General features: G+C 39.2%; 1 protein-coding gene across 6 annotated transcripts in view; it reads right to left on the bottom strand.

Moving 5' to 3' along the window:
• cryzl1 (crystallin, zeta (quinone reductase)-like 1) overlaps positions 1–18263 on the bottom strand; it is a 55247-nt gene that overhangs the window by 12713 nt on the left and 24271 nt on the right. For all 6 annotated transcript variants that reach the window (XM_067993254.1, XM_067993253.1, XM_067993255.1 and 3 more), the window contains 3 exons: positions 14578–14689; positions 5343–5363; positions 1897–1995 (listed from right to left, as the gene is read on the bottom strand). In XM_067993254.1, coding sequence (XP_067849355.1) covers positions 1897–1995; positions 5343–5363; positions 14578–14689 — 232 coding nt within the window. The remainder of the gene's footprint in view (positions 1–1896; positions 1996–5342; positions 5364–14577; positions 14690–18263) is intronic.

Below are 18263 nucleotides of genomic sequence, written 5' to 3'. Positions count from 1 at the left end.
TGTAGCTTTAAGTTATTTTAATACATGATTATGTTTTTACAAAAGAAAAGCTTCTCCACTTCACACACTTGTGCCTGGTGAAAAGGGTGGGTAGCTGAACCTCTCCCAACATTTTGCCAGTGCCACTCTGTAAATATTTGTTCCATGTGCTGGAGTGGTCCAAGGTGACTCACAGTCCAAATTTTCACCTTCCCTGTGAAGTTGGCTGATGTCTGTCCAACACCTCACCCAGTTGAAAGGCTGAGACTCCTGTACATTCTGATATAGAATCTTGATACACCAACGCAACGTGCCAGGCACTGCCTAGCACTAGATTATTTTGTTCAATTCTAGGATGAAACATGCCACAATTCCCATGCATTAACAATAAATGAGTTGAAAATCATGACTATGGTCTTTTTTGCCAAATAAGTGGTTATATTTTGTCTTCTTTCTGCTCACTGCTGACTTGTACGTTCAGATTTCCCAGAAATTGACTGTTTTTACTGGGCTGAAAATTAGTATGTTTAGTTAATGTGTTTTCCAAACTGAAACGAAAATTTGGCACAATTAATTCAGACTGTCGGCATAAAGAAGGCAATGAGTCATCAGCTGTGTGGGTTGAAATCATGTCATGACTGATAGGATAGTCGACTCTTTTTTCTTTTTCTCGCCAATGCCTGCAAGTGTCTTAACTAACTAGGGTTTGGTTAGTCTCAATTCAGGCAATGGGAATCCCAATTGCTATGTGGAAATAAGGACAATTCCAAACTGAATTTTTATCTGGTCTTTGATGGGATGTAGCAGAGTCCGTACATTCTTACAAAATGTTCTCGGAACAGTCATTTCTAGAATTCAGGTGGGAGAAGAAAAATAAAGCAGACTGCAGATATATAATGGAGTAAAAATTTCAGTTTGAAATCTATTTCCGCTCCCTCCTAGCTTTTGGTGAAATCCACATAAACTTATTTCCACTAATCTTAGGAATAAAATACAACTCATTTTGTTTTTAAAATGATTCTTGCCACAAGTCCTAGTGATCAGAGTTTGGGCAGTCTCAGTGGGAAAAAGTTAAAATCACAATTGCTACATTTACACACAGCTATAAAACAAAAATTAATTACAAACACTTGGTCCAATCCTTTGGATCAGCAAATGATTTTTAAAAAACTTCACACTAGTTGTCCCAAAGACTCAAAATTAAGGTCTCCATCTCTGAGCCATACAGACCATGAAACTTCAAGTTCAATCTCTGGTCTGTGCTGAGTTAGCTAATATTGGCCATAGCAGTGGTAGGGCTGCTACCAATTGGCTACAATGCCGAGTGTTCGGGTAGGGTAAAAAATGGCCAGGGTTCCTGCTCCCAATTGATACGCAATGAACTCCTATCTGTGAATATCGATGAATGCTGGTAAGTGTAATAAATTGGAAAGCCAGGTGGGGAAGGTTAGAATACAAGAGCCTGGTCTTCAGTTACTTCCAAGCCTTTATTCACAGAGCTTCACATTACCCACTCCACGCACTAGATTAGCTCTCATAAATGGATACAAGAGCGTCCCCAATTGATCTGCACCACCTGAATACAATTAACACTAATTGATAATAATATGGATACAATTAACTAAGGACTGGATCAGGTTTGATCCCCTTCAGAGACAGAAAGCCTGTCAATACTCTGCGTCAGTGCTCACATGTGAATAAACATCCACTTGGGTGAGGTAGCAAAGGGCAACTGGCATCAAAGGAACTGTACTCCAGCCATGACTCAATGGCTTCAGGAGAGGAAAGGAATGAAAGGAGAAAAATGTTTTTAAAAAAGTTTCATAATATTGTGAAATATCCATGAAAACAAAAAGAATGGGTTAAATTGAGAATCTTCAAAAATATTGTTTGGTGCTTAACACATACAATACAAACCTCCACAATCCACCACAATGTTCACACCTAGACCACCCGTTTCCTCTAAACAGCTGTCCACAAGGTCAACCTTTCGGTCAGATAAGTTGATCGCCCTGGCTGCGAGAGAGCAAAAATCAAATTATTCTGCTGTCTTTTAGAATAATCACTCAATAAATGAAAAACAGGAAGACACACAATTCTGATCGATGGTTTGAGTCAACAAGAAAATAGCAATAGCTCTATTTAACTTTTAGATTTATTCATTTCTATTGTGCATCCAAATAAATTCTGAAATTAAAAGGTTAAATTATTCATTTAACAAGCCAACTTTATTTAGTAAAAGTAAAAACGGTTAATACATTTAAAAGTTAAAAGGATTGCTGCATCTTATCTGTCTCTGAAGCTTTTTACAATTCATGTCAAACAGCAGACACAGTGAGCTTAATCACAAATTACACTGTGATTGAATTGTACCAGTGTGGGTTATTATTCTAATAGGAAAAATAATTACAAAACATTTAGACAGACTGATTATAATGAAACATGGCTTGGCCAACTAACTTTAATAATTAAGCGATTAGATTAATTTCTGCTAAGTTATAAAAATAGCATGACCATTTATTAAATATGAATTTATCATGTTGCACAGTAATCATTCAGATTGCATTCACCATACAATACTAGTGAGGAAATTAACTGAAGACCAAAAATATGTAATAGTATTGGCTTGGTTACTGCCTCAATGTCACCAGTCTGCTGGGTCTGACCGACTAACTCAAATGTTTGTACAGTGCTGTAACGCAGCTCTACGGCTGGCTCCGTGAAATGTAGATTCATTAATTTCAGTTTAGAGATTTAAAGTTTGTTACTGATTATTCAGTAGTGTTAAATTTACATATACAACCACAGAGGTTGGTAGTTTTAAATGTGTGAAAATCTACATTTGTACTGATAGTAGAAAGGCATATGGAAATGTTGTTTCCTGCCCTTTATGAGCTCATGTTTGCAATTGCTGTCCAATCAGTTTTACTTCTTGCCGTTCTGTCTGACTCAGCTCCACCCTCTCAAATGATCTTCTGGTCCTCCAATCAGCTGAAATGTGAACTTGGGACTAACTTGCTGACAAATGTAGTGAAAAACCGATTACCAGTGTGGAATTGTACATGACCGTACTACAGGTCAAACGTGGATCAGAAGAAATTTCGTTCATTTTTAAAATGATCTTGCTTATAAACAATGGAAGCATAGCAGAACATCATGATCATTAAAACAATTATCTTTTCCATAAAAAATGATGGAATTAAGTGAGGATGTTATATTTACCAGATGTAATACTTAGTATCTTGCAATGGTCCCTCATTTGAGAGAGATCTCCAATTATTAATTTAGAATAAGTACCTCAAAGTGTGGTTATTTTACAAGCTCCTGTTCTTTTTCTTATTTATACAAAATTTTACTACAGCTTGCCTTTTTCACTGCAGCAAGAATACCTTATTTGATGTAAACAAATGCTAACTAACACATAATCCTATTTTGTACTGCTGTAATAGAGAAAAAAGGAGCAATGGATGAATGCACTTTCTTGGCAAGTAAACTCTGTGGAGGTGGAGAAAACCCATTTCACTGGGAGTTAAATCTCTTTTGCACCTTGCCCCCTCCCCCATTTGTTTCCTGAAAACAATCATTCTGTTTTGAAGGGCCAGGATCGTGGCATGGAATCTTTGAATTGTTTGTGAACAGATTGGGAACAGGTGATGGGATTGACAGTATAAATCTGTCGCGACTGAAATTTTAAATCTTAAGTTCTGAATAAAAATCAAGATAATTTCCCCTCCCTCCCCCAAGAAAATGACATCCAAGAGATTGTACCACAGCAGATACAGGCTCTTCTGCAGAAGTAACAGGCTGTTGCTGACATAGCAGCATGGGAGTGGAGTAATTGGAGGTAACTGTCCCTGCCTGCTCCAGGAACTGAGCCTGCTGAAAGATTCCACATTCCTCTTTGGGTTGATAACAGTCCTTTAAATCACGAAGTACAACCCAACCTGTCCTACTTTGTGTGCGCATGTGCATGTATCTGTGTTGTTTATGTGTCTATTTAGTGCTCATCAAGATGAATAGTGCAATGCTTTACCAATTTTTGCAATCAGTGTCAGCAATCGCTCTGAGACATGTGTTAATACTAGTACAGTTGGAAAGAAACTCTTTTACAGATGTCAAAAATGTTTAATGCCGAATACTTTTGCCCTTTCTTTTTTTACTCCAGTGTAAACCAAGTTTTAACAGGATTTGGTCCTTTTTAAAAAAGAAACACTTCTTTTTGTTGGACACATTGCTGCTCAACAATATAGAGTGGCACTGAAACATGTCTGGAAGCAGGTCACTATCCTGCTGTCAGGGTGTGTAGTTCAACAGAACCAATGATGGGGTATTTAAAAAAAAATAAACTGTGAAAAAAATTCTGAATTCTTTTGAGTTTGAAAGGAAGATTCCAAATCAATTAGGATTTTGTTCCTGTCCATATGAATTACTAATGGGCAAGTACTAGGCCTACTGAAATGTATTACAGTTGAAAAATGATCACTGTTTAGCATCAGTCACTGAAGTATGGCATACACAGAGACATAAAATCCACAAGATAAAGTGCATACTCTCCTAGATCAAGCAGCATTCCGAATGATACAAATAATTACCACTCTGTTTGATGTCAGTATATCACTGAATGCTCTCACAGGCCATGGTGCACTTTACATTCTCAACACTTCACTCATCAAGTACTTATGTCCTCTTTATATTGCAGAACTGATTTTACTTGAAGTAACTTTGCAATGAGGCTGCCAGTGTTCTGGAATCTGCCTTGTTAAGGTTGGATTTCAGAGCATAGCGGCACGGAAGAAACAACTGAGCAATTGCACGCTCTTACACATGCAGTTGTTTAGAAGTCAATTCCTACTTTTATTTTCTGGCCAACGTCCTTCCCCAAAAAATACATTGCAGGCTTACTGGGTAGGCTGAGTACAGTTTGATTCCTTATTTGTAAGGCCCTTGTTGCAGTTTTCATGGAAAAATGGATGGAATCAGGGAATGATTTCAAAAACAGCAATAAAATCGCCAGAGAATCCCAAATAATATAATGGAATTTGACTTATTTCGTGTCCATAGAACAGTGGGCCTGCTCATCTGGTCAGAAAAAGTGCTGGCCAGCATAGTCAATACTGAGACTTGGAATAGCACTTCTTGAGGTGGTTTCTTGGCTCCTCCAGGAGGCAGTAGCACTGCCTGAATGATATTACAGCTGTCATTGGCACAGCAATGCAATATAAAGGGGGCATTATTTAACAGTCTGACAAATCCATCTCAGACAAGGGGGAGCAAATGGTTTCTAGCTTTTGTAGTCAGTTTTTGTGAGAACATAGAGGCTTTATTGAAACTATGGTTCACGTCACTCAGAAACAATGACTTACCTACCAAAGGTTGTCTGATGCCTTAGGAAATGCAGCCATATGTGGAACAAAGACAGGAAATAAAGAGAAAACAAAGTGAAGCATTGGAAAATGATCCATCAAAGCAGTAAACAAATGTCAACACATGTGAGCAATACATGGTATAATTCAAGTACTTGTAGCTGAAGCATGATAAATGTTTTATAAAAAAGGTACCAAAATCTAAGATGACCACCTTAATTCATAAACTGGAGCAATATAGCATTATCTGACTGCGATGACATATGCAAAATCAACAGCAATTAAGTTTGCAACCTATGTACTTTGTGTTAATTGATACATTGCATGCCGGCCCGATCAGATACAGGTTTAGAATGCACCATTTACTTCCAGTATGAAATGTCAGAATTAAGTCATAAATACTAACTGAGTCTCTAAGCTTAATGTAGTTCAACTACTTCCTTATAACATTCCTTTGCATATTATATAATGAAAAAGAAGTGTACTTAAAATCTTTAATGTTGTAATAATGGAAGACTTCAAATGATGCAATATAAACTGGGAAAACCTAATGAAATGAGGCAACAGGACCAGAATTTTCTGATGCAATGTGCAAAGGACCCGACTAGGGGTAACTCACATCTAGACCTGATTCTTACAAGTGATCAACATAGTAGATAGAAGTGATGGAACTTATAAAGACTGGTGACAGTAACATGATTAAGATAATCTGGCTATCATCATAGTAAAAACCGGATCAAAAATATATGAATTTACAAGACTTCTAAGGAGTGAGGGATGAACTGAAAAAAAGTAACTGGGAAGACTACCAAAAGGTACCCTTGTTTGAGGGGAAATGAAACTTTGAAAACTATAATGTTGAATATACAAGATAGGTAAATACCCAAGAAAATTATAAATGGTAAACAAGTTGGCTCAAAATGGCTGTAAGTCAATTAGAATCATAGAAAGGTTACAGCACAGAAGGAGGCCATTTGGCCCATCAAGTCCATGCTGGCTCTATGCAAGAACAATCCAACTGGTCCCACTCCCTTGTCCTATCCCTGTAACCCTGCAAATTTTTTCCTTTCAAGTACTTATCCAGTTCCCTTTTGAAAGCCACGATTGAATCGGTCTCCACATCCTCCAGATCCTAACGATTCGCTGCGTAAAAAAGATTTTCCTCAAGTCATGTTTGGTTCTTTTGCCAATCACCTTAAATCTACGTCCTCTAAGTTCTTGACCCTTCCGCTATTGGGAACAGTTTCTCTCTATCTAGACCCCTCATGATTTTGAATACCTTGATCAATTATCCTTTCAACCTTCTCTATTCCAAGGAGAACAACCCCAGCTTCTCCAGTCTATCCATGTAACTAAAGCCCCTCATCCCTGGAATCATTCCAGTAAATCTTTTCTGCACTCTCTCTAAGGCCTTCACATCTTTCCTAAAGTGCGGTGTCCAGAATTGAACACGATACTCCAGTTGTGGTCAAACCCAGTGTTTTATAAAGGTTCATAATGACTTCCTTGCTTTTGTACTCTATGCCTCCATTTATAAAGCCCAGGACCCCGTATGAGTTTTTAACCGCTTTCTCAGCCTGTCCTGCCACTTTCAATGATTTGTGCACATATACCCCCCAGGTCTCTCTGTCCGTGTACCCCTTTTAAAATTGTGCCCTCTAGTTTACTTGCCTCTCCTTGTCCTTCCTACTGAAATGTATCACTTTGCATTTTTATGCGTTAATTTTCATCTGCCACGTGTCTGTCCATTTCATCAGCTTGTCTATATCCTCTTGAAGTCTATCACTATCTTCCTCACTGTTTACTACACTTCCAAATTTTGTGTCATCTGCAAATTTAGAAATTGTGCCCTGTACACCCAAGTCCAAGTCATTAATAGATATCAAGAAAAGCAGTGGTCTCAAATACATCTTCCTTTACTGAGACTCTGGCAGCATCTTCTTCCATGGTAAAGACAGATGCAAAGTACTCAGCACCGACATCTGGGGAACACCACTGTACACCTCCCTCCAAACCGAAAAACAACCATTCACTACTCTGCTTCCTGTTACTTAGCCAATTTTGTATCCATGCTGCTACTGCCCCCTTTATTCCATGCGCTTCAATCTTGATGACAAGCTGATTATGCGGCACTTTATCAAGCGCCTTTTGAAAGTCCATATACACCACATCAACTGCATTACGCTCACCTACCCTCTCTGTTACCTCATCAAAAAACTCTATCAAGTTAGTTAAACACGATTTGCCTTTAACAAATCTGTGCTGGCTTTCCCTAATCAACCCACACTTGTCCAAATGACTGCTAATTCTGTCCCGGATTATCGTTTCTAAAAGTTTCCTCAGCACCGAGGTTAAACTGACTGGCCTGTAGTTGCTGGGTATATCCTTACACCCTTTTTTGGACAAGGGTGTAACATTTGGAATTCTCCAGTCCTCTGGCACCACCCCCATATCTAAGGATGTTTGGAAGATTATGGCCAGTACCTCTGCAATTTCCACCATTACTTCCCTCAGCAACCTAGGATGCATCCCATCCGGACCGGGTGACTGATCTACTTTAAGTACAGCTAGCCTTTCTAGTACCTCCTCTTTATAAAATTTTAGCCCATCTAGTATCTCAACTACATCTTCCTTTACTGAGACTCTGGCAGCATCTTCTTCCATGGTAAAGACAGATACAAAGTACTCATTTAGTACCTCAGCCATGCCCTCGGCCTCCATGAGTAGATATCTTTTTTGGTCCCTGATCGGCCCCACCCCTCCTCTCATTACTGTTTACATGCCTATAGAAGACTTTTGGATTCCCTTTTATGTTTGCCACCAGTCTATTCTCATACTCTCTCTTTGCCCCTCTTATTTCTTTTTTCACTTCCCCTCTGAACTTTCTATATTCAGCCTGGTTCTCACTTGTGTTATCAACCTGACATCTGTCATATGCTCCTTTTTTCTGCTTCATTTTATTCTCTAACTTTTGTCATTCAGGGAGCTCTGGCTTTAGTTGCCCTACCTTTCTCCCATGTTGTGGAGATGCCGGTGATGGACTGGGGTTGACAATTGTAAACAATTTTACAACACCAAGTTATAGTCCAGCAATTTTATTTTAAATTCACAAGCTTTCGGAGATTTTCTCCTTCCTCAGGCAAATGTTTGCCTGAGGAAGGAGAAAATCTCCGAAAGCTTGTGAATTTAAAATAAAATTGCTGGACTATAACTTGGTGTTGTAAAATTGTTTACAATTTTCTCCCATGTGGGAATGTACCTAAACCATCTCCTCTTTGAAGGCCACCCACTGTTCAATTACAGTTTTGCCTGCCACTCTGATTCCAATTTACCCAGGCCAGATTCATTCTCAACCCACTGAAATTGCTCAGGAAAATCAACGAACTAAACACATGGGTTCAGGGCTCACACCTATGATCCTCCAATCTACTCAAATTCAGATCTCAACCATATAACTATGGGGAAGTGGCAAGGTGCTTCTCCATAGAAAAAATATAAATCAAGGGAAGAATTATCCCCTGGCCACAATCATATGCTTTCTAGTGTCCACCTTCAGAGTGGTATTGACAGAGGATTGGGAGCAGGTTTACTGGCAACTGCAGATTGTAATGGTAATAGCTCTCCAACTGGAGAAAGAGGAGAAAAATAACTAAGAAAGAGACAGTGTCACTTAAAGAACAATAAGATACACACAAGTTGATGACAGTATTTCCAAAGCAAATTCTTCAGAATTTTGATTGTTTGGTTTCAATCCAATGATAGGGAAGACCAAATTCAGCTTGAAATGTGGTCTTTTGAAGCAATTATCAGGCAACGTATCCCTGAAGAAGGGTGCACATCAGATTACAACCACATAATGGACGCATTGGTGTGTAGTACAGGAACAGGAAACCAGAAAGGAAATGGTGTTTCACACAAACTTGATTTGAATCAGTTGGTTTGCAGCTGAACTAAACCCAGGGGCGACACTCACACAGTGCATTCAGTTCAAACCACATCACCAGCTGTAAAGCAACAGTACTCTAGATATTTATGAGTGGGGCAGGAGGGAAAGGTCACTTCTGTTCCATGGTTGGGATTCCATCGAGAGCTCAGATGATGACCAAATGGCCTACTCTCCATTCTCTGCGAGGCTATTTAAGAGCAATACCACTGCTTGACTGTATTTTGAAAAATTAAGATGGGACATCTGCCAATGGATTCACAAGTTTATTCAGAAAGTAACACAGCCATTCAAAACAGTAAGATTCAATCTTCATTCCTATTGAGTAAGCTAAACTCAGTTGGAGTAGCAGTAGGGGTGTTACAATTGACTTAAGGCGGGGGGAGGGGGAAACAGACAGAATTCTTGCTTCTGATCATTATCCGCCAACCTCTGCTGGAAAGTGTACTTGTATGGACGTCACAGTTAGGATAGGACTGGGCTTGGCTGTGGTTGCGTCCTCTGCCAATATGAATTAATGCTCATATATGAAGAATGGACTCTTGGCTGAGGTACTGTGCCCTGGCAAGCAGTTAATTCCTGAAGAAAATTAGCAAGAAAGATAGAAAAAAAGCCAATAATAATAATAATAATCTGAATAATTAACACTCTCTCTCCCCTCTCCCCCCCATCGCATAATATTGATTGTCCATATTATTTGCCACCCCCATCAGAAAGGATGGGTTAGCTGACCTGCTTCAAGACCTCTGCCAATATGTATTTAAGGGTGGCCATCACCTTCTCCCTCCCAGAATGACCTAAGACTTGGAACTTCTCTTTGGGAAATTACAGCCATGAATCTACATGCTCTATACCTGTCTGTCGTGTTGCCACGATGGGTTGTATAGTTTTTACAGTTCCATTCAGGTTGAGCTAGAAAACTAGCAAAAGTTGGCAAAGCCCCCAAAAATCTGATAGCTCAAAAACTGCCCTGAATTTTGGTCTCATGACACATGCAGACATGGAATTAGATAGAAAGAGAAGTGGGATTATGATCTCGTCAGAACTCAAACTACATGTATACCCATCATTCAGTCATTGTTAGTGGGGTGCCACAAGGATCAGTGCTTGGGCCTCAGCTGTTTACAACACATATCAATGACATAGATGAGGGGGCCGAGTGTAATCTATCCAAGCTTGCTGACAATACAAAGCTAGGTGGGAAAGTAGGCTGTGAGGAGGACACAAACAGTCTGCAAAGGGTTATAGACAGGTTAAGTGAGTGGGCGAGAAGGGAGCAGATGGAGTATAATATGGGGAAATGTGAGGTTATTCACTTTGGTAGGAAGAATAGAAAAGTAGAATATTTTTTAAAAGGTGAGAGACTAAGAAACGTTGGTAGTCAGAGGGATTTGGATGTCTTTGTACATGAATCACAGAAAGTTAACATGCAGATACACCAAGCAATTAGGAAGGCAAATGGTATGTTAGCCTTTGTTGCAAGGGGGTTGGAGTACAAGAATAAGGAGGTCTTGCTGCAATTGTATAGGGTTCTGGTGAGACCACATCTGGAGTACTGTGTACAGTTTTGGTTTCCTTACCGAAGGAAGGATATACTTACCTTAGAGGGGGTGCAACAAAGGTTCACTAGATTGATTCCTGGGATGAGAGGGTTTTCCTATGAGGACAGATTGAGTAAAATGGGCCTATATTCTCTTAGAAGAATGAGAGGTGATCTCATTGAAACATATAAAATTCTTAGAGGGCTTGACAGCGTAGATGCCGAGAGGTTGTTTCCCCTGGCTGGAGAGTCTAGAACCAAGGGTCATAATCTCAAGATAAGGGGTCGGCCATTTAGGATTGAGATGAGGAAAAATTTCTCATTCAGAGGGTTGGGAGTCTTAGGAATTCTCTACTTAGAGGATTGTGGATGCTCAGTCGTTAAGTATATTCAAGACTGAGATCAATGGATATTTGGACACTAAGGGAATCAAGGGATATGGGGATAGGGCAGGAAAGTGGAGTTGAGGTATAAGATCAACTATGATCTTATTTAATGGCGGAGTAGGCTCAAGGGGCCGTATGGCCTACTCCTGCTCCTATTTCTTACGTTCTTATGTTAATGCAGGGGGGAAATATTAAGAACACAACAGCAGAGTTTCCAGGAGCGGTGGATTTAGAAATTACTGAAGGACAATGTGAATGCTGAAGTCATGAGATTTATTTTCTGGGTGGGTGGGATATATCTAGGGCATTCCACTGTCCCAGAGGACATTTTATTTGGTGCAATTTTAAGCCTATTATAATTCAAGTTTTCAAGCCAAAAATAATGAATATTAAAGCAGTTGCATGGATAGCAATAAGCTTTACAGGGTCCACTTCATTCTATTGGGAACATAACTCCATACATCATGTTAATCTGTCAACTGAAGCCTCTTACAACACACACCTACAGTAATCGCAGTGCACATGCGCAGGACAAAACTGGTTCACTATCACACTTGCTCTGTCCCAGACTCCATGGCATGCTAGGGTTTACCTAGGTTGAGGGTATACTGACTTATTAAATAGCTTCAGGAGGGATAAGAATGAGTCAAGATAATCAAATAAAGTTCTAATGAATCATCACACGAAAACATATTTTCCTCTTTCACATGCTGATCAATGTGCTGAGCATTTCAAACATTTTTTGTTTTTAAAATGAGTAATTGCAGACAAATGCATAATGTGTCTATGTAATATTCCTCCGTCCACTTAAAATAAACAGTTAATACCACTGGTGAAATACCACATGAATGTACTAAGCGATAATGCACTAGTTTTGCGAATAGTCATTTCCAGTTATATTGCTATTTTGACCCTGTCAAAATGGTTTATTTTCTTGCACTGGAAATAAAAATCATTACTTTTAAAAAAAAAGAAATGAACAAAAAATATGGCTTGCAGGAACAGGCACAGGAAATTGGATTTTGTGTTCTAGGGTGGACCTGACTGGCTGCCTCCAGCCTTGGATTGGCAATCTATTAAACTCTTATTAATTATTGTCACTCATCACATTCACCATAGATGTTGGCCATTCGAATATAGATGGCATGGGCTCGCTCTCCATTTATTGCACGCTAACAAAGGGACTTCCACCATCAGCTCAAACAAATTGAAACAGCTTTTCAAAGTAAGCACCATGACAACTCACCTATAAATAGGAGTTCAGTTTGTATGTCACATCATTGTCATACACTGTAGTAAAATCCTAAATATGAGCATCCCAGTCTAATTTTTTTTTAAAACTAAGTAACACTCATCACCATGCCAATTTCACCCCCTATTTTATTTACGAACTGTGGCCAGTGTAGCAATAAATATGCTTAAATAAAGTCGGTTAATACAGTCTCATAAAAGTGACTGCAGCTAATCTTTAAGACAACAGCCAGCCCTACTCTACAAAATTCCTCTAAAGAAAAAGTTCATAAAAATTTGCATTTTAGGAGCTTAATTTATATTTTTTGGGGGTCAACATTAAATAAAATAACTTTAACAGCAACTTTCAGAAACCATCAGCTCATCTTAAACTTTTTCTGTATAAAGTTCATGTGTAACCAAATCTGGGAGAAAATGATGTCAGATGTCTAAAAGCTTTGAGTGCCACCCTCCAATCAATCTAACTGGTTCTAACAACTTGTAGTTATGCCTTTCAACTAGTGTGAATAACACTAACAACTTCCAATGCAATGGACAAAACTGATTTTTCTTGTAAAATACTAATAAGAAGCACTGATGTCTGCTTAAAAAGCTGATTGCTGGCAAGGGTGCAATTCTCTCTTCTTTTTCCCCATTTTACTTCTTTTCCCTCTTGTTTAATGACAGCAAATTTTGCACTGTTTGCTAGAAAAGTTAAGTTAACACATTAATATTCCACCAATTGAACTTGTATAAGATGTCAAAAGCTTGTGTTACCTATATCCATGAAGCTACTCCAATACATCACAGTATATACTGTGCTCAATGAAGAAATGCAAAAAACATATCAGGTGCTCACGGATTTCAAATAAGGGACAATAATGTTCTATCCTGGGTCTGTGCTAAGTTCACTGATTTTATCCAGGACTGAAACAGAAGTGCTACAACTGGCCTCAGCACGAGAGAAAGAGAGAAAGAGAAAAAGAGAGAAAAAAAAGAGCAAAACTTGAATGGTTCCCACTCACAGTTGCTATCTAAAAATGCTTATATGTGGATGTTTGAGGAGGACAGGACTGGCTCAGCTGAGATTTGCCCACAGGTGGAAAAGCCTGGCAACATTTACTATCTAGGATGAAGATCGGCCACCTGAGAGAGATACTGGAGGCTAGCAACCCTCCTGGAACCATGTGCCAGGATAAGTCAGCGCCTTTAAGAGCAGCAAGAAAATTGGAAAAATAAACACAGGAGATATTACAACTTGCTCCGACTGGCGTGGTAAGGCTGTCCACACGTCCTGCAGATGAACACCATGAAAATACTTACCTTGTGGTCTCAGACGTCCACATGCTCCCTCTTCAGTTTTTTTTTAAGTTCAGTGCTGTGAAATCAGCACAGGTTCCTTCGTATTGATAGAGACTGTGGGATTGGAAGCCACACCCACAGAATCTGTCAAGAGGAGAAGTCACACCCACAAGCAGGTAAGTGGAGATCATTCCTTCATAGTTAACTTCTGTATGTTAGTTTAAATAAAAATTTAACATATATTATAGAAAGCCAAGCAAATTATTTAATTTAATGAAACTTACAGAAGTTAAAAGTAAAAAAAAATTTTAAATTTTAAAATTTTTTTTACGATCAAAAAATATTAAAAGAGTAATATGACATTCAACATTTTTAAAATTTAATGACTTAAAAACAACAAAAAATTAACAGTCATAACGCTTTTAAAAAGTAGTGTAGAGCTGGTATTTTCCAGCGTACCTTTTGGTGGTGTAACTTCCAGCTGGGCAGATGGGAAAGTTTACGAATGTTGAATGATTTTGTTGATTGAAGTGTGGCGTGGCCCTTTAATTCAGACTTGTCAAACCACCGGCGAATCAATGGGAGCAAGTTCATGATTTCCTGGTTTTAGTGCGCATTCGTGAACTTGCTCCCTGTCTTCGCCGGCGGAGAGGATGCCACTGATAAACGGTGTCGGAAGGGAGTAATTTCTGAGCCATGGTCTTATTTCATGAGAATATTTATCAGTTGGACATCTTTTAAGTCACACATTTTTTGCTAAACTGTTCATAAAAGATTCATCGCTGCCATAAGAAAAAATATTTTCCACAGAAAGCCACACAAACTAACTCATACCTACTGTCGGTCTCAATCCTTCCAAATACTGTTTGTCCTCAAGGTTGCCTGCAGTAGAAATTACTTTTGCTCCTCGATGATGAGCCAATTGAATAACAATGGTACCAAATGGCTAGAAGAAAAGAAAAAAGGATATATGACAGGTCATCAGCCAATTCTCACATATATGAAATATTCAGTACACTGAACCACTTTGTTTATAGTGGCATTACTTAATACAACACATTCTTCTATTAATCACAGCAATTGCATGCACTTCTACTGGTGTACACCAATATAAATGAATCAAACTCCTTAGTTGAGAAGAAATTGGTTCCAAATCTGATCTCCCTTTCTAAAGCATATTTAGTATACAAACTGAGGAACGCAAGTGTGCGGGAAAAGTCCCAGGATGTATCTATTCCTCAATCCAAAGCATAATGCCAAGAAATACTTCAATACTATAACAGCAAAAGGATAATTGGAGAGGAAATTAAAGGTCTAAGGGATCAAATGGAGTTCAACTCAAAGATGGACAGGAGGTAGTTAACATGTTAAATGATTACAACATGGAAGGTTTTTACCATGGAGGATAATAACAACATAACATCAAATGTCAAACATACATTGTATATGCTCCAGACTTTGATGTTAGTGAATGAACCATAATTTCCTCCAGCTAAACAAACCAAAGCCAAAATCTTTGGCCCAGCCACAAACTGTGTACCCATGCTACAGATGTCTTCTCTCTCCCTGGCCACTGTCTCAGGCTAAACAAGAGGGTGTTTGGAACCTTGGCATCCTGAACTGAGCTGAGTTTCTGACCCCTCCTCCCCCCATCCCCGGCAGCTCCCGCCTCCCTTTCACTGCCTGGTTTCCAGATACCTGAGAAACCCGCACAGCAACAGTGAATTTTAAAATCGGGCTCTCAACTGCACTGCGGGAGCCTGATTTAAATAGGTTAATGAAGCGCCCCATCTCTCCACGGCGGGATGCTCGGACGCTTTGATCTGTTGCTGTAAAAAAGGCGGTGGGCGCATGCGCGGCATGCCGGGGACGCGTTTCCCAAATATAAGTCTTTTAAACCCCCTCCCCCCAACCCACTCCCGTGGGGTGGGGTTAATATCGAGGCCCTGGTGTCAGAGGAAAAAGCCATGAGGAACAACTTGATAAACTAGAGCTCTTCAGCCAAAAAAAGTCTCAGATGGGACCTTTTTGAGGTGTATATTTCACATGATAGAGAAAGCAAACTTGAAACAATACTTTCTGAGAAGAGCAGGACAAAAGAGAAGAGGTCCCCAGTAAACAGCAAATTTAGATCAGGTAGTATTTCTTTATACAGAGTGTGATCAATAACAGATGCATTGCAGATAGGGGTTTGAGGCCCTGATACTAGATTCACTTAAACAACTTAATGCTACAATGGAAAAATGGTAGCTTTGGTATCCTGGAAAGATGAGATGAAAGAACCTGAAGGGCTTCTTCATCTTCATAATCTTGTGAAATCAAGTAGTGCAAAAATACAACAGTGCAAAACTGCTCATTTCTTGTCAGGACATTATTTTTGAATGAGTTATAGTTTGTGGATACTGGCAACAAAAGCAGTGGAGAAATCAAGCCTTTAAGTAATAAAAGTATAAATAAGGGTTTCAGAGGCAGAGGTTGAGAGGGGGACTCTGGCAATTCTGCAGAAGGAAAAGAAACTGTCCTGGTGACAGGCTGGATGTGGGGAGATCAAGCTTAAAAAGGTCAAGCACCACACCAAGGTTTTGTACTTTTGGGCTTAGCCTGAGGTAGCAACAGGCGAGATTGATGGAGTCAAGGCTGGTGGTGCAAGGTGTTTGCATGAGCCGAAGAGGCTTCAGTTTTTTTTCAGCACAGAGGAACTTTCAGCTCAATCAATTCTTAGTGCTGGACAGGCAGATTGAGAGAATGGTCACAGCTTTGGTAAATAGTGGAGAAGGTGGTGAAGGGGTAGAGCTGAATGCCATTGGCGTACATGTGGAAGCTGAGCCCATGCTCCAGATGGTATTGCCAAGAGGTAACACATTAATCTACAGGAGAGATCCAAGGATGGAGCTCTGGCTAACAGGTAATGGAGGAAGAACCATTGGATATGAAATAATGCCCACATTGTGATAAGTAGGGCTGGAAACAAGAGAGTGGTACCATTGGGGTGGACCAAGGAAGAGAGATATTCGAGGATGGTGTGGTGTTGAATGCAGTGAAGCAGTTGAGGAAGGATGAGCTATGGTTAGAATCTCACAGGGTAGAGTCTGATGAAGTAGCCAAGGAGTTACAGAATAACCGAGATAATATTTACAGGTCGGCAGAATTATGGCAGATAAAATACAATACTAATCTTATACATTGGAAGAAAAGAACAGGGAACATATTTGTGACAAAAGTGGAGCATTTTTGTCCATGATGGATTTTTACTGGATTCTGCCTTGCTTGTCACAGTATACACACGGTTATACTTACCAAGGACTTCCAGGCTATTCAGATCGTTGCCTTGACCTGAGGTGCGAGTATTAGCCAGATTGTAATGCAAATCTCCTATGGCTTGAAGGAAACAGCGAGCAATAACCGACCATAACCCTGTGTGTATTGTGACCAGCAATAAAAAAATCCTACAGATAATCTAACAAAGGCAAAAATGCTTTATTTTTGTTACTGCCACCACCTGTCCAGAATTAAATGTGGAGGCCCTTGTTCAAATCTAACGTGGTATCAATCAGCAGAGTTGCAAAAAATAACCTGAAAGGCTTGGGGTGATTTGTTACAGGGAATACATCAAATGTATCACTTTCAGCAATTACTGTGCCCATAATGCCATTACGGAGTTGCCTCATAATATTAATAATTTCATCTGACAGCCAAACTTGCTCAGCAGCTTCCAGGGTCCTTCTCTGCTAATCATGTCAAAGTCCCTTTGTGATATCAATGAAGATTAAGTATCAAGGTTGTCTTTATTCCAGGCACTTCTCCTGCCTCTGTCATTCTGTGAACATGGCTTTTACGAAATGTCATCCACAAGGTTTACTAAAACTCAAACGGAGTATAATTTAATTTAGATTCACATTAATTGCTGCAGTCAGATTTTTCTCCCATTCACTTATAACAGTAAATGGTGAAACCACTGTGTTTATACTCCAGGCAATTTCCCCAACAAGAGAAAGGAACTTTGAATGTTCAGCGCTGAAGTTCAGTGAGCTTTTGTAGCATAAACATGGGATTACTGTAAGAGGTTTAAGTGAGGGATTTCATTTTTTAGCCATTAGATCTAGAGAATACAGTTTTTTTTTCTGTTGACACTGATCAGTCAGTCAGCTACTTAGTCCTTCATAAGTAAATATTTCTGATAAATCAACAGATCTGAAATTTCAAAACCCTCTCCAATTTATACTCAGTGTACTTTTAATTAATTGATTCTAGCTATCAACCCTTGTTAAATGAACCTTTTTTTTAAAAAAAACTGAAATTTTACATGTTAGTAGGCTGAAAGCCCAATTTATACAGACACTTTCTATATAACTTGTTGCTTAACTTGTATGGGTTCAGTGACATATTTCACTGTAAATTAATGAGTCAATAATATGTTGTAGCAGACAGGTTATTCACTGAACAAGAACTCAAAATAGCGACTGTGCAAAGTTTGTAGAAAAACATCAGAGTTCTTCCAAACAGGAAAAGACCATTAGGCT

This window comes from Heptranchias perlo, chromosome 11 (genome assembly GCF_035084215.1).
Source record: "Heptranchias perlo isolate sHepPer1 chromosome 11, sHepPer1.hap1, whole genome shotgun sequence".
Lineage (NCBI taxonomy): Eukaryota > Metazoa > Chordata > Chondrichthyes > Hexanchiformes > Hexanchidae > Heptranchias > Heptranchias perlo.
This window is presented reverse-complemented; position numbering and strand designations above follow the sequence as displayed.